General features: G+C 51.7%; 1 protein-coding gene across 1 annotated transcript in view; it reads right to left on the bottom strand.

Moving 5' to 3' along the window:
* Positions 1–17,039, bottom strand: part of DNAH9 (dynein axonemal heavy chain 9) — a 135,002-nt gene that overhangs the window by 73,402 nt on the left and 44,561 nt on the right. The window contains exons 29-34 of the mRNA XM_017737716.1: positions 16,347–16,503; positions 14,183–14,325; positions 13,069–13,230; positions 11,435–11,668; positions 5,753–6,013; positions 3,003–3,428 (exon numbers count right to left, since the gene is read on the bottom strand). Of these exons, the coding sequence (XP_017593205.1) occupies positions 3,003–3,428; positions 5,753–6,013; positions 11,435–11,668; positions 13,069–13,230; positions 14,183–14,325; positions 16,347–16,503 (1,383 nt within the window). The remainder of the gene's footprint in view (positions 1–3,002; positions 3,429–5,752; positions 6,014–11,434; positions 11,669–13,068; positions 13,231–14,182; positions 14,326–16,346; positions 16,504–17,039) is intronic.

The following is a 17,039-nucleotide window of genomic DNA, read 5'->3' as shown; positions in this document are numbered from 1 at the left end:
GGCACGGGGAGCCAGCACGGAGCAGCGCTGGGCTGGGCTGTGCCACTGCTTGGGACTCACAGCCTTGGCACAGAGCAGAGGCAAAGGACACACAAAATGGATTTATTTGGGGTTTCTGGCTGAGCCCTGATGACAAGTGCTATGGCAGAGCAACGAGCAGGCAGCTGAGGAACCCAAATTTGGTATTTCCTGATGCTACAGCCCCTTGTCTCTGACCAGCCCTTGAGGTTCTGCTGATTCCCCAAGTCCTGCTCAAATCCCCAAGGGGCTCCTGCAGTTCTGCCTGAACCATCTCCAAGCTATGCCCTCACGCTGCTTCCAGCAAGGAATATAAAAAGTCATTCAATAAAATGGTTCTGCTCTTCAAGCTGGCTCAAGCAGGTGCCATGTCCCCTGCAGGTCACTGGGCTGGGAGGGGCAGGAAGAGACCAAAGCAGCTGCAGAAAAAGCTGGAGAGCCCTTTGCTTGGACAGAGCTGCTCACACTCGGATCTAAACCAAGCCAACAGCTCCCACAAGCACTTGGAGCATTTCACTTCTGATAAGAGAAGTAATAATTGATTTTATCTGCACCCAGTGCAGACTGCTTAAGGCTAAACTGCTTGTAAATCACTTTAACACCGAGCTACACGCTCGAAACAAACCCAAAAAATGAAAAAGGATTATATTAGAGATCTCTGCAGCTCTCCTGGATACTGGCAAACACAAAGCAGCCTCTCCTTGACCTGCCTTGGAACAGTAACACCAAAAGTTTCTGTCCCCGTGTGCATTTGGATCTGTGAGCCTACAAAGGCTCGTATAGATGATATTCCACTATAGAAGCAGGATGTGATAATTGAGGATCTATAGAATATGTACTTGGATCTGGGCTGCAGGACAGAGCAGGGCCCCACCAGGGGCACACAAATACAGCTGTGTGCTGTGAACAGCCTCCACCTCCATCAGCCCCCAGGGGCAGAGCACTGAATTCCCAGGCAGGCAAAGAAGACAGAAAGTCCTTAATGTTTTGGACATTCAGAATGTTCTCATTTATTACTACAAATGAGTATGTGGCAGCTTGGGGCCCAGCTGTGAGCAGGTATGAATCACCACACAGCAGTGAAGCTCTCCAAGATATCCCAGATAAGTAAGGATATACCTCCACATCCCTCCCACGCTACCCTGCATCATTCCCCATCTGCAGAGAGGAGAAGGCCCCTAAACCAGGCAGGTTTGTCAGTGCATGCCAGAGGAGCACCAGTAATCTCTCCAAATATTGCAATTTTCTTTAATAAAATCCCACTCCTTAAAAAAAAAAAAAAAAAACAACAAAAAAACTCAGGAATAAAAAGCTTTAGAAAAGAGAAGCATAAAGGGATGAAAAAAGTTCCCCAGCACTGTATGGCACATCTGAGGTGGGAGAATTGGACACCAAAGCCCTCTAAATCCAGCCCTGCTCCAGGTGCCTCCTTTCATCTGCAGCAGGAGCTCAGCACCAGTTTTTTGTATTTTTAGTTAAAAAGTGTAGTAAGCATTTTAAGAAACGATAAGCCCTTGGAAACATCAAAAGAGCAATGTGTTTTCTAACAGGGTGATGTGCTGGTGGAAGGGGTGAGGGGAGCAGAGGGACCTGCTGCCCCTTGGTCACTCACTGGGACCCTGCCCCTGCTGTGGGTCACAGAAAGGGATCCCACTCCCAAAGAGAGATCCCAAAGCACCCTAAAACCAGGCAGGTTCTGGAGCAGCTGCTTCCCACAGCCTGTTCTTAGCAGGTATCGTGCTGGGAGGGAGCAGGGAGAAAAGCAGGATAAAGCAGGATGTGTTTTCACATAGAGATAATTTTCTGAAGGAAAACGATAAAGGCCTCACTCTACCCTCCGTGGAAATGCATTTTCAATCAGGCTGGAATTTCTTCTATTCAGAGATTTTTTTAAACTTTTTTTTTAAAAGGAGCAAAAATCCAAATAACATCCATGGTGTGTTGTGAGGGAGCTGTGCCGTGACAAATGAGGCTCCTGCAAAACCAGAGCCTGGGTGTGGAGCCAGCCCAGCTCTGTGCTCCCAGCACTGAATCAGCCTCCAGCCCCTGTCCCCCGCCCTGTGCAGCACACTAGGAACACACTGGTGTGAGATGATGGGATTTCTGAGGACCTAGGAGTAGAGGTAAAATTTAAAAAATTAGGTGGGACTAATAAGGATTCATATTTAACCTTCCTCTTCAGGTGCAAGCAAGGCTGGAGAAGAACAGAGGAAATGAAAGCAGCAATATACTGTCACAGAATCACAGAATGGTTTGCGTTGGAAGGGACCTTAAACATCATCTTGTTCCCCCCCCTGCCATGGGCAGGGACACCTCCCACTGTCCCAGGCTGCTCCAAGCCCTGTCCAGCCTGGCCTTGGGATGCAGGGGCAGCCACAGCTGCTCTGGGCACCCTGTGCCAGGGCCTCCCCACCCTCCCAGGGAACAATTTCTTCCCTATATCTAACCTCAATTTCCCCTCTTTCAATTTGAAGCCATTGTCCTTTGTCCTGTCCCTCCATGCCTTGTCTCCAGTCCCTCTCCAGCTCTCCTGGAGCCCCCTTAGGCCCTGCAAGGGGCTCTGAGCTCTCCCTGGAGCCTTCTCTTGTCCAGGTGAGCACCCCCAGCTCTCCCAGCCTGGCTTCAGAGCAGAGCTGCTCCATCCCTCTGCTCATCCTGGTGCCTCCTCTGGACTCTCTCCAGCAGCTCCAGGCCCCTCCTGTGCAGGGCCTGGGGCAGCTCTGCAGGTGGGGTCTCACCTGAGCACAGGGGCAGAGGGGCAGAACCCCCCCTTTCCCCTCCCCTGCTGCCCACGCTGGGGGCTCAGCCCAGCACAGGGCTGGATTTTGGGGCTGCCAGTGCACCAGCAGGGAGAGAAAACCCTACAACCCCCCAAACCTTTGGATTCCCACCCCTGCTTAAGGACACAAGCGCTGAGCTCTGCCCGAAGGAGAGGATTCCCCCAGGCAGGGACAAGCAGGATGGGTCCCCCCAAGGGCACTCACGGCGATTTTGGCCTTGACAGTGGCCAGCTTGTCCTGGGCTGCTGCCAGCTCGGCGTTGGCCCTGTCCAGTGCCTGCCTCTTGGGCTGCACCTCGCAGAACATGCGGTGGAAGCGCACGATGTTCAGCACCCACGAGCACAGCCCGGCCGCCGCTGACGACTTGGTGGCCACGAACTCGGGGTTGAACTTGGGGTCTTGCAAATAGGGCTGCAGGGCTTTGAGGCAGTTCTCGTGGATGTTCTCCTTGTTGAACTTGATCAAGGAGTCCAGGAAGCTGTCTACCCTGGCCATGGCCACTCTGGCTGCTTTCCAGCTCCTGTCCTTGGGTATCCTCCCTGCTGGGGCCGTCAGCACCATCACGGCTGCGGTGACGTTGCTGACAGCAGAAGGAGGTGACCCAAAGGACCTCAGCTCCGTCAGATTGGTCTGAAAAGGGGAAAACAAGGTTGTTAGATAAAAAAAAATGGGCTTTCTTTTCACTCTGCCACTAATAGAGTCAGGCTCCCAGGCTATCAATCTGATAAATTGGGCTCCTCTCGGCCCCAGCAGTGCTCCCTTTAGATCACTGCTCTGCCTGTTTGCAGCACAGCTGCTCCATTCCGTGCTCCTGACATCCCACCTGGGGCCAGCACAGCACACTGCTCCTCCCCACACTCCTGGGGGAGCAGGAAGCTTTATGCCCTCTCAGAAGATTGGGATAAATAAGAATGAAACCGATAGGAATAACCCCCAGGCCCTCTAAAACAACCTTCAGAGCTTCCCTTCATGCTCCCTCCTACCCCAGCTGAGATGCCAATGCCAAAGTCATCCTCTGATTCCCACATCCTGCAGCCCTCAGGGTTCAGGGAAAGCAGCAGCTGAGAAGGAGCCCAGGCACCCTCACAGGGCAAGCAGCCAAACTGCACTGGAGGAGCCAAAAGGGCATTTTTGTCTCTAACTCCTGATTTCCCAACTCTTCAAACTCACTATCACATCTGGCTTTGCAGATTTTTATTTTGCAGGTGCTCTGCACTGGGTCTGTCACAACCCACATGCCATTCATCATGATCCATGTAATAATGACCTCAGTTATCTTCTATATATTTGTAATTATCTCATATATGTACGGACTTATCTCTCCATAACACTTTAAATAGCTTCTCAGTTGGCCTCAGTCACTCTCACTGCCACCAGCCCCCGCAAAAGGCATTACAGCAGGTGACAGAGGGGCTGCAGTAGGTCCCACCCACACAGCCAAAGCCAGGCTGAGCCAGCCCACGGAAAAGGAAAACGAAAAGGAAAAGGAAACTTTAAACTGTCAGGAACACAGAGAGAATTAACCCTGCCAAGGCTGAGCAGGGCCAGCTGTCCTGAGAGCAGTGTGGTTACAGAGGGTTCTGGAGGCACCAAAAGGAGTATTTAAAGCATCAGAAGGATAATCCAGCACAAACACAGGAGCAGAAATCAAGGTGGGTTCAAGGTGCAGCTGATAAGGAGGAAACAGCCTGGACATGTCCCAGTGGCCATGGCTGCTCTCCTTTTGCAGTGTCACAGAGATGTCCATGCATCCACACCCTCACTGACTGTATGGATTTATTACTGGATTCTACAACAGCTTTTCTCACTGTTTTCCTTATTAATGTTGCAAATAACCCTGCAGCCCAAGGAAGATGACTGAGATAGTTGGGAAGAAGCTGTACAAACACATACAAACATTGTTGATCATTCATGTCAGCGAGCAGGTCGGGCTCTCTGACACATTCCCAGTCAGCAGGTAAAGGAGACTGTGGCTTCCACTGCTCTGCTACTGCTGCTTTACAGCTCCCTGGAGAAAATCCCAGCATTTTCCCCATCTTTGCCTAATGAGAGATTCCACAGCTCCAGCACAAAACTGGAACTAATGGAGAGACAAACATTTTCCTCTAGCACAATCCTTTCCCTCCCGTGAAGGAAACCCAGAGCACACGTGTCTGCAGCACAGCTACCTCCTTCCCAAAGGCTAATCCAACAGAAACCCTGTTCTGGATGACTCCAAGGTGCTTTCCTGTCCCCCAGCAGGGCTGTGACGGAGCCATGTTTTGAGGCCTTGCTGTGACTGTGGGTTTTCCAGCTGCTGCTGCCCCAGGACACTGCATGAACTGCAGACCAAAGCAAATTGCAGGTCCATCTCTCAGGCACATCACAGAATCACAGAATGGACCAGGTTGGAAAAGACCTTTGAGATCATCAAGTCCAACCTATGACCTAAAACCTCCTCATCGACTAAACCATGGCACTGAGTGCCACATCTCAAAGTCTCGGGCTCCAAAGGGGAACCCCGGGAGCATGCTTGAAGGACAAACCTTCCAAGGTGCAAAAAGTCTTCCCAAAACCAATCTCCTGCAATCAGAGCAATGCTTATCTCCTGATTACACATTTTCCCAATGGCATCTTCCTTCGGACCAGCTTTGCCTGCTCCTCTCCATGGCAATGAGTGGTCCAGCCTCGTGGGTGGTCTGAGTTCCACCAGGAACCCCAGAATCACAGAATTAACCAGGTTGGAAAAGACCTTTGAGATCATCAAGTCCAACCTATGACCCAACACCACCTTGTCAACTAAACCATGGCACTGAGTGCCACATCCAATCTTTTTTTAAACACTTCTGCACCAGCAGGGAGGAAGCTGGAGGAGGGACAGTACAATGCCCAGAACTTGTGCCATCAGATGACACAGCCCCTCTACCCCAGTGCAGAGGAAAAACACTGGGTTCCCATGGGAATCCTCACCCTACCTTGTTGAGGGTGTTGAGAGCAGCCTGGGCAGCTGCCAGGGCAGGCTCAGCCTTGGCCAGGTCCTCTTCACAGTCCTTCTGCTTCTGCTCGACCTCCTGGGCAATGAGGGCCACCTTCTGCTCCTCCTCATCGGCCACCGCCTTCTTCCTGCTCACCTTCTCTGTCTCCACACCCACCACCTGGATCAGCTTGTCAGCATCCTCGTTCTTCTGCTTCAGCTCCACCTCCTGGGCTGCCAACTTGGCCTTCAGCTCATCCACCTGCAGGGCAGAGACGTGTGTGGGAGCTGGGCTGCCCTGCCTGCTCCTCAGTGCCCAGCACGGGCTCACCCTGCAGCAGGACCCAAGGGCAGGGAGGGCCTGGCTGTCAGGCAGAGTCCTGGCAGCACAGGGGAGCATTTCTGGCCGCTGGCAAGAGCCTGCTGCTCCCTTTGCTCGTGGGACACATGGTCCACATGGCAGAGCAGGCTGGAAGCAGTGAGGAGCCCATCAGAGCCCAGCTCCAGCAGGATGCACAGCTCTGGGAGCTGACCCAGCCCTGCTCCCGGACAGAGGGACCAAGGCAACACGGACACTGCTGTGGGCAGGATCCAGTGGGAAGGAGGAGGAGGCATATTTCAGATATCCTTGGGATGATTTCATACAGCCCAGGAGCCCCATCACACACCAGGCACGTGCAGGGAGCTTCTGTCACTGTAAAGCCAAAACCCTCAGCTTTGTGCACGAGCTCTGATGTCACATCCCCCCGGACAGAGGTGTGCAGGTGCTGTGCCTTGGGGAGGTGACAAGGGCTGCAATTCAGCCACACTTGAGCCTCTCAGCCTTGCCACCAGCAAACCCAGGCACACGGAGGTTTGGAGCAGGACCTGTGCCCCAGGAACTCCCCGAGCCTCCTGCTCACCCCGGCACACCCTGACCCTCCCACCCCTGCAGCCTGGGCCCCAGGCACAGGGCAGGGGCAGCACCTGCTCTGAAACCATTGGTGCTGCAGGCTTGTGGCAGGAATCACAGAACCATGGAATGGTTTGGACGGGAAGGGACATTAAATCCCATCCAGCTCCACCCCTGCCATGGCAGGGACACCTCCCACTGTCCCAGGCTGCTCCAAGCCCCAATGTCCACTCTGGCCCAGTCTGGCCTTGGGCACTGCCAGGGATCCAGGGGCAGCCCCAGCTGCTCTGGGCACCCTGTGCCAGGGCCTGCCCACCCTCCCAGGGAACAATTCCTTCCTAACACCATTTTTCTCCCCAGGAAGATTGCAGTTGGGATCTGCTGACAGCTCCAGCCCTTGGCAGAGCTCTGAGGGTCAAGGGGCTTTAAATGTGATGTCAGATGGGCTTGAGAAGGGATGTCCCCTTGAGATGGCAGCCAGGAGGCCACCAGCAGGGCCGTGGTGGCAGCTCCTCACACCCTGCTCACAGCAGGAGCCCTCAGCAGCGTTTGCCCAAGGGGAAGCTCACACAGGCTCTCACCTGCAGGCAGAAAACCTCCTGCTAAAATCCCCGTTTCAGTGAATTTACCCAGACTCTGGGCAGACCACAGAGGCTTTTGCTGCCTGATATCAGGCTCATAAAGGTTCACTCAGAGCTCCTGGGGCACATCTTTACCCACACAAAAATCCTTACAGGAAGGGAAGCCAGACACTCGTTTTGGCTATACCAGAAGGGAGAGCACAGGCTGCAATCCACAAACTGAAGCTGTTGACATTTGGCATCGGCTTCACGTGGAGAGCAGTTTTTCAGGGCTCTCCACATGCCCTCCATCCATCATCATCCCCTGCTGCCTGGCACTGTGGGACTGCTCTCACCAGGACAAAGGCACAGCTGTAAATCTGGGCTCACGTGAGCACATAATCCCCTCGTGTGACAAACCCAGCGGCAGCTCCTTGTTCAGCTCCACGTCTCAGGGGCTGCAGGAAATTGAAGTGGGCTCTGCTGATGGCAGATATGGCTGTGACCTTCTGCCCAGAAATCAGCCTTTGTGTGCTGGATACTCACACAAACGGGAGCTCCTGGGGTTTACATGAGCAGCACAAAACAAGCAGGGGATTAGAATCCATGGGCACTCAACAGCACCACAAAGAGCAGGGTAAGCTCAGCCCAGGGGAACAGACAATGCCCTGCTGAGCACATGCAGCAATGGGAGGGGAAATGACTGCAGACATTGTCAGGATTTTAAAAAAGCAAGGACGAAGGAGAGGGACTATTTGCAAGGGCCTGCAGTGACAGGACAAAAGGGAATGGCTTCAAACTGAAGGAGGGCAGGGTTAGATGGGATATCAGGAAGAAATCCTTCCCTGTGAGGGTGGGCAGGCCCTGGCACAGGGTGCCCAGAGCAGCTGGGGCTGCCCCTGGATCCCTGGCAGTGCCCAAGGCCAGGCTGGACATTGGGGCTTGGAGCAGCCTGGGACAGTGGGAGGTGTCCCTGCCATGGCAGGGGGTGGAATGAGATGAACTTTGAGGTCCCTTACAACTCAAACCATTCTGGATTCTGTGATTCCATGAGAAACCTGTGAGCAGCTTCCTGAGTGCAGAACAATCTGATAAGCAATTAGTAATGTGAGGTGGAAAGCGAAAGAGCAAAGCAAATGAGAAATTCAAGGGTAATGTGCTGTGACTTCATCAGGGAAAGGAAGGGAGAAGCCCTTGCCTACGATCAGAACAGCATGAGAAAAATTATTAAAGAGAAGAAAACCTGGAGGGCAGGCTCCCAGAAGACTCATTTTATCTGATTGTCCCTGCCTTGTTTCAAGAACACAAAATACATCAAAAGGTCGGCGATTAATTGATAGCACCAGCCAGGCTCGAATCTGGAATCCAGTGATGCAATATTAACCAAAGCCATCCTCAGAATTACTCAGCAATGGGCGCTGACCTCTTGGTGGCACACAGCACTCTGAAAAACAAATGACTCATCCCACACGTCTTCCCAATCCATTATGTCCTAATAGGAAGGAGGCTTCAGCTCCCCTGAGTGCTGAGGATGCTTCTGTCTGCAGGGAGAGATGGTTATGAGCTGATGGGAAACATTGCTGGAGGAGGAAGGTTGGTCAACAGCATCAAGGTGTCCGAATCTCCAAAGGACAAAAAAAGGGTAGAGGGGACCACAGTAAAAGGAGGCAGAGAGGTTCTTTTGAAACTGGAACAGCAAAGTCAAAAATACCTGCAGCTCCTGGCCCCACAGCCCCTCGTGCTGAGGCCACTTTGAGCCCACAGAAACACACAAAGCTCATAATTAACTTGTCATGGTACCAAGCAGCAGGGCCCTGGAGAACACCAGTGCTGAGCGCCAGTCCTCAGAGCTGAGACACAGCCAGGTGACACCCAAGGATCAAAATCCTCCACTTTTGCTTTGAAAATGCCCCTCCACCCCCAGCACATCACTCCCAAGCACAACCTGCAGATGACACACCTGAGAGAGAGAGAGAGAGGACTCATCACTTCCTCAGCCCCAAGACTAAGCATTTCCACGGGTGAATGCAAAGTTCAACCTTTTAAATCCATATTCAAGATTGAACATGCTGGTGTGATTTCCAGTCCTGACAAACATCCACACTCTGCTTTCAAATCAACAGCAGATTTGACTGTTGCGCACATCTGGTAATTTAGGTGTTTAATTTTAGGCCCCCAGTGCTAATTTTAAACTCGAATTTGACATATTTGTCCTCACTGCTCTGCATCTTAATTACCTGCACAAGGAGGCACCTCTCACCCCAGCCTCACCCCAACCAGACACAAACATTGTGCTCTTTCACCTTTGTTGTGATTTGATTTTCCCATCCTTCCCATTGCCTCCAAGTCCTCCACCACTGCTTTGTGGCTCATCAGTGAGCCCTGCCCACACAGCAGCCACTGAAGAGAAGCCTGAAGAATGCAGAAGGGTTCCCATGAGTCACAACAGACCCGGGGACTTGTTCTCAAAAGATTCGTTTCATATCAGCTGCTCCCAAAAAATAAACTTAATCCATCTTATCCACCACTGGGGACTCCTCAAAAAACAGCAGCACCCCACAGGTCCATCAGAACTATTGCCTGCATGGGTGAGGTGAGGTCAGGTGAGGTCAGGTTGTTGGAAAATATACCAAGTTTCAAATTTTTGATTTTATAACTTCAGTCAGGTTAGTTCACCCCAAGGAAAGGGAATTGAAGTTTCTTTCCAGGGCATTGCTCCACCAGGCAAGGCCTGATGAACTCAACATCTCAACAGACTGGGAGTAGCACAGAAGATACACAAAATACAATGACTGTCAACAGCCATTAATGAACATCAACCCCAAACATCACCCCTGGCATGGTCAGAGACACCTGGACTGGGAAAAGAGAGATAAGAGAACCAAGGAATGAGGACCTAATTAGCATCAGAGGTGAAGAGATCTGTAACCAACAGGAAACCAAATACAAAGAACTCTGTAACTTGGGACCAATGAACACTGAACCAATGAATCTCTCTGGGTTTTGACTGTATAAAGTTTGTGAAAAATTTGTGGTCAAATCCATGTGTCATGGAAGGATTTTCTCTGCACACCTGGGCTATGTGTGGGTGAAACGATTTTGGTTGCACATCCTGGCCAGAATAAAGGAATGCCTTGATTCTCTAACACTAAAAATATTGTTGGAGGGGTTTCATTTTTCCTGCAGTTTCAGTGGTGAGGTGAGGTGAGGTGAGGTGAGCACTGAGGGCACGGCCTGGTCGCTCTGGTGGGTACCACCAGCGCTCTCTGCTACCCCTTCCCTACAAAGGAGATGCTAAAACCTGCACAGGACGTGGCATGTGCTCAGCCCTCCTGTGCCCTGCTCTGTGAGCAGAGGCTGTTTGAAGGGAGATGGAGATATCAGCGCTGAGAGGCACCAGCTCAGCCCATCCATCAGCCCAGGCAGGCGCGTGTCCCCTGGAGCGTGACAGACGTGACTGATGTCCCCAGCGCTACCCAGAGCGGGTGTGTGGAAGGGGATGGACCTGCCAGTCCTTCATTCTCACCAACCCCCCTGCACTCCTCCAGAGCAGCTTCAGGACAGCCCCATTTGCCACCGTAGAAGCTTTGCAAGCAAACATCTGTGAGAGTTAATAGGATATGAAATGGAGAGAAAAATGGGAGTGCAGCAACAGACGTAGGTGTCACTGCAGAGAGGTTTGGGAAATACCCAGAACAACTTCCAGTCATTGCCAGAGGAGAGTGCCAGTGTGAGTCTTTAGCAGGGGGATTTTGGGATGACTAATGTGCACTTCAGACATGTATTAGCTTTCTTTAAAGATGGATAGCATAATGGAAGGAGAAGTGAACATCAGCCTCATTTTAACAGCATGCACTATTTAGTTTGAAAGAGTCTTGCTGAAGTTATTGTAGATTTCCTGGATGCAGCTCCAAAAATCACTGACTATCCTGTATTTCCTAAGCTGTTTCATCACCCCAGCTGAAATTTAACCACTAGAAGAGGATGGCAGAGTCAGCTGGATCCCAGTCTCATTTTATTTACTGAAATCTTTCAGTTACCCCCAAACAGCAGAGACTGGACACACACCTCTGCATTCTCCTTTCCAGCACAGAACATCACTTCTGCTCCTCCAAAAACCCAGCTCAAGCCCAGACTAGAGCCAGGATCCAGCAGAATTTTTTTTCCCTGTAAAATTCTCCCTCGAATCAGACAAGAGAAACAAGGAAAACCAACCCCAAGGGGTTCTGACCTGTGCAGAAGTCCTCTTGAGCTTCTCCAGGCCATTCTCCAGCCGCTCCATTTTTGCCTTTAAATCCTTGTCCTTCTTCAGCAGCAGGTTCTGGTAGAGTTTGATTTGCTCCAGGAAGGACTTGGGGGTGGTGTAGTTGTAGCGGCGCTCGTTGCTCAGGTACAGCCGGGACATCTCGTTGACACTGATGTGGACGTGGGCCATGAATTTGCTTATTGAATCTTTCACTGAATCCTAAAGAGAAGATGGGGAGATGAGGAGAAGTTGTTTTAAATAGAAAACTATATATAACGCAGGTCTGTGCTGAATAGAAAGGAATTTGGTAACTTTTCATTCTGCTGCAGCACAATCCGGGATGTAACACCTCAGCTGATCCCTTTTCACTGTTATCTCTAAAATAACTTTGTTGCTCGTGTACTTTATACCTCTTTTGATATCTTTTTATCTCACACATTATCTTATTCCAAGCAATTTCTCTACAAAATAACAGCTCTTATAAGTATACATTTGGGCTTTTCTTCTGTACAAATGGGAAAAGTGCACACTCCTAAAAAGAAACATTGTAGACTTTATTCTTCCTAAATCCTGCCCAGACAAACTAAATAAACAGAAACGAATCTCTATTCTAATAGCAGGTTGTCAGCACTGGGAACTTGACCTATTTTTGCCCTTGAGAATTCCAGAGGCTCAGACTCAAGTGGGGAGAGCAGAGCGTGTGTGTTCCTTGCAGTGCTCAGGAGCAGCAGATTATTTTCTGTGGGTGTTTGGGGCTCCCTCTGTGCTGGCAGAGCCGTCCTTTCCCTGGCAGTGCCACCAGCACCCAGTAACACACCAGGCACACAGGAGCGTGGGGCCCGTGGCTCTGCTGCCAAGCTCCACAACCCTCTCCAAAAAACTTGGAACGTGCCTCAAGGATGGTTTGGTTGAGTTCAACGCACTTCAGTGCTACCAGTGATGGACAGACACCAGCTGTGTGTCTGTCCTGGATGTGTTGGAGTGTCGCGATAGAGGGGAAACCCAGACGCTCAATATGAGCGATCAGCTGGAATCCGATTTATTGATTGTACCAGAACTCCTTATATACTAACAATAATAAGCTTTATGCATATTCGTAATGGCGCATTCTAAGTGGTTCACGTCGATTAAGCTGATTCTAAACCCCTCCTTAGACCCCCTTTCGTGGTCAGCAGTTCTGCTTTTTTCCCTGGCCTTCTAACCACAGATGTCTATTGTTTATACTGCCAAAACCTAACCTTGCTGGCTCTGCAAATAAACCCATAGTTCAGCAGTAAGGCTCAATGGTGGTTCAGTTACTGAGCAAGATACATGTAATATTCTGTAACTTCAGTTGTTGCACAGGATCTGTGGTGCATTGTCTTATGAGACCTTGCTCAGCTAGCTGCAAGGGCCTATGTGCCCGTTCTCACATAGCCAGCCTCTCAGATCAGTAAGCTGCAAAGAATCTGTATACCCCGAATCTATATGTCCCTTTTCACGTAACCAATCTCTCACATTGGAGGGCAACCTCACCCTCCTTTCAGCAGTGCCCACCTGGTGTGAGACACGGAGCCACTCCTGGCTGTGGCCAGCCCTGTCCCCAGGGTCCCCTGGCAGGAACCGTGCTGGCTGCTCACCTGCAGGGTGTCCATGTCCCGCAGGAAGCGGAGGCTGACGGACTCCAGGGCCTCCCGGGGCCACGGCTGGAAGCAGTCGAGGGTGGTGCAGCTGACCAGGGCCGGGAACCTGCGGCTGCGGAGGCGCAGCTTGGGGCCCACGGGGGACAGGCACAGCGCGACCTGCGGGGCACACGAGGGCAGGGAAGGAGGAGCAGGGCTGGGATCTGCCCCTGCAGCCCACCTCGGGCTCCAGCAGCCCCTTCCCAGGGAGGATCCCACCCCACCAGCTACAGCAGCCTCTGTGCTGGATCACTTGTGTTGTCTAAAGGCCCCCGGGTGATGACACAGACGGTGTGTCCGGCACTTGAGTGCACCTTCATGCCAGCACCAGGCAGCAAACCCTGGGCTCAGGGAAGTCCCTTCCTCAGGTAAAAGCACTGCAGCAGGCACCCCCGGGCCCCAGAAGCAGCAAAGGGGCACAGAAGGTCATTGTGCTGAAAAATAAACACCCCTGAGAGCTGCAGCCCAACCTCCCCACGGGGCAGCCCAGAGCATCTCCACCCCACACACCTGCACCAGGGTGGATGGGGAGCACCAACCCTGATGCCTTCAAGAACCTGGAAATAAAACACCACACTTTGGAGATAATATTAGTCCAGGAGGCAGCAGAAAGGCTGGTCTTTATTGGAGGCCTCCAGGGGCAGACATGGAAAATGTCCACACAATGCCCACCCCCACCTGGGGTGAATAGAGTTCTGTAAGTTTAGCAAATTGGCATATTTGACAAAAATCACCAATTAGAGACCTAAGAGGTGAGAGAATTTCCCCCCTCTCTAAATCCTCCCCCCTCAGATGGAAACTAAACTTTGTTCACAAAAATGTGTCTCGAAGAGCTGTTTTTGGCCTTGGCTCCCAAAAAGAACCAAGATAGGAGAGGCGCCTTGTACCCCCTGGGGCTTGGGGCTCTGGAATGGGTTTTGTGTTTCTGCCTAGGGAAAAAGTTGGGAGAAGTACTGGGACCAGCTACTAATGCAATAATAGGCTACAAAGGTGTGTGTAAAGAACACAGAGAATATACAAAAGGAGAAAGGCAAGAAATCATTCGGCACCAGCCCCTCCTGCTCCACCTCACCTTCAGCTGCCGCCGAACGCGCTCGATGAAAAACCTCCAGCAATTCTCCTTGGAGTCCACCAGCCCCCGGCCTCTGACTTCATTCCTCATGCTGCTGATGATGTTTTCCACTTCATCATCAGGGAAGAGATCCGGGATTTCCCCTAGGAGAAGGGGACACATTTGGGTTTACGGGTCTGGATGTCATCGGAGTCTTAGAGCAAAGGGAAGCTGCTGCCTCCCTCTCCAGGGGCTCAGGGAAGTCCCTTCCTCAGGTAAAAGCACTGCAGCAGGCACCCCCGGGCCCCAGAAGCAGCAAAGGGGCACAGAAGGTCATTGTGCTGAAAAATAAACACCCCTGAGAGCAAACATCCTTATGAAACACAAGGGAAGGGAACATAGAATAGAGTCAAAGTACAGAAAATCCCTTTTTTTTTTTTAGCTCTGCAATCTAATTAGATTACAAAAGAAACATTCAAATCCCTAATATGCCATAAGTGATAAAAAATCATTGTAGTTTTGCAAATGCATTAATTACATGAAAAGTTTTTGCAGCTGTTCAGGGCCATTTCCAGCAGTGGCCAAATAACTCTCAGATCCCCAAAACATTTTAAAAGTTAAAAATCTTGTAGAAACTTTTAAAATTTACTAGTTAAGCAGCTGACTGCCAAAAATGCACCCAACCAACTTCTTTTTTTTTATTATTGTTTCCTTAATTTATCACATATTCACTTCCTTTCTGGCTTCTGATTTGATTAAAATCATCATTACTGAGTCAGATACTTTCAATATGAGCACGAATCACTTAGGGAAATACACTCATCAGAAATCTGCTCATTTATCAAAAAGATTAGAACATATTTTGTTCTAGATGATGATAACAAGAGAAACAAGTAAGAAAGACACCTTCCACTATCCCAGGTTGCTCCAAGCCCTCTCCAACCTGGCCTTGGACACTTCCAGGGATCCAGGGGCAGCCACAGCTCCTCTGGGCACCCTGTGCCAGGGCCTCCCACCCTCACAGGGAAGGATTGTCTCTCATCCTGTCACTTCAGACCCTTGTCCCAAGTCCCTCTCCAGCTCTCTTGGAGCCCCTTTAGGCTCCAAGGGGCTCTGAGGTCTCCCCAGAGCTTCTCTTCTCCAGGCTGAAGAACCTCAGCTCTCTCCTGAGCTTCACCTTCAGTTATCAGGTGTCTGTGCATCTGCACCACATGTAGGAGCTGGTGGGAACTCCTCCCCACCCTCCACATCAAACCTTGTCCTTGCTCCCGATTACAAAATCATCACAGCTGATTCAGATGGGAGAGCATCAGAGCTTGTGTGCTGCTGAAGCCATCTGGCCACCAATGTACAGCCACACCTCTGGAGCTACTCACAAACAGTTGTGCTGCTGATTCCTCACCTCTCCCCATCCCTGCAGGGACCTGACCCAGCTGGTGCCTTCCCCACCTGATTCACAAGGCAGAGAGTGGCAGGGAGGCAGTGGCAGGGATCTGCCAGGGAAAATGGGGACATGCCCACTCCAGGTGTCCTCCGTGGTCCTGGTGACACAGCCTGCACCCCCAGGGGCTTGGGAACCGCAGCACACAGGGATGCTCATCCGCACACACCACAAAACAGAGCGCTGGCACGGACACCGAGTGCCTTGCAATGCTTTGGGTGAGCAGCAACTCAAAAACCCCAATGCGTCTGGAAAAACAACAGGGAAGGGACTGGCATGGGATAAGCAGCCAGGTGACACACACTGACACAGCCACCCCGTGGCTTTGCTTCATCCTCCAGCTCGCAGATACTCCAGTCACACCCAGTGTACAGAAACAACCTTAATTCAAGAGGTGGATGCACGAGATCCCCCGGTGAAACTCCTCACCTGTGATACATTCCTTTGGCTCTGTCCCCAGCTACAATATCCCAGCAGACTTGTCCCTTAGCAGCTATGTGCAGAATCCCAAGACATATGGAAAAACAGGTACAAGACACAAGGGAAAGACAAGAAATGTCCCAGCTGATGGAGTGTCCCTCCCCAGGGAGGCCCGGGCACCGCTTTTACTCGAGCGCTCCACCCATGCAACTTCCAGCTCATTTCATCCTTTGCCCCTCTGTCTATTCCAAAATTCCAGGTGCTACCAGGAGCAAAACTCCACTGGAGAGGGGGAGAGGAGAAAGCAGAGCACGAGGGCTGTACCTGATGCCAGGAAGTCGTTCACCAGCACCAGCGCCCGCCCCCCACCGGCGCGTCGCCCAGCAGGAACACGGAGCCCACGCTCTTCAGCCCAGCCTTCAGGTACAGGTTTGCCAGGTCTGCCTGCAGGTGGGGAACCAGGAGGGCTTACAGCTACATGCTGCAAAGCCAGACCCAGCAATGGGAAAATTCAGAACTTGCCCAGTCACTGAGAACATCAGCACAGCCGAGGGCTGACACTCAGGGCTGGGCTGGGGCGTTCTCAGGCCTGGCCAGCTCGGAGCACTGCCAGGAGACCCCAGCTCTGGCTGCACCCCTGTGCAGACACACTCCAGCAAGGCATTTGCTCCTCTCCACGGCATCATGTGGTGCCTGGAGTGTTTCAGTACCTCAGGATCACAGAATCATTCCATTTGGAAGAGCCCTCTAAGGTCATTGTGTCCACCTGTTCCCCCAGAGTGGCCAGGGCCACCCCTAACCCGTGTCCGCAGGTGCTACATCCACATGGCTTTTAAATCCCTGCAGGGACTGGCACTTCACCACTTCCCTGGGCAGCTGTGCCAGGGCTGGACAGCCCTTTCAGCAAAGAAATATTCCCCAATACCCAATCTAAACCTCCCCTGGCCCAGCCTGAGGCCGTTCCCTCTCCTCCTGTCCCTGTTCCCTGCCCGCAGAGCCCGACCCCCCCCGCTGCCC

Source organism: Corvus brachyrhynchos, unplaced genomic scaffold (assembly GCF_000691975.1).
Source record: "Corvus brachyrhynchos isolate BGI_N302 unplaced genomic scaffold, ASM69197v1 scaffold236, whole genome shotgun sequence".
Lineage (NCBI taxonomy): Eukaryota > Metazoa > Chordata > Aves > Passeriformes > Corvidae > Corvus > Corvus brachyrhynchos.
The sequence above is the reverse complement of the archived record's forward strand: the minus strand, read 5'-3'. Positions and strand labels throughout refer to the sequence as shown.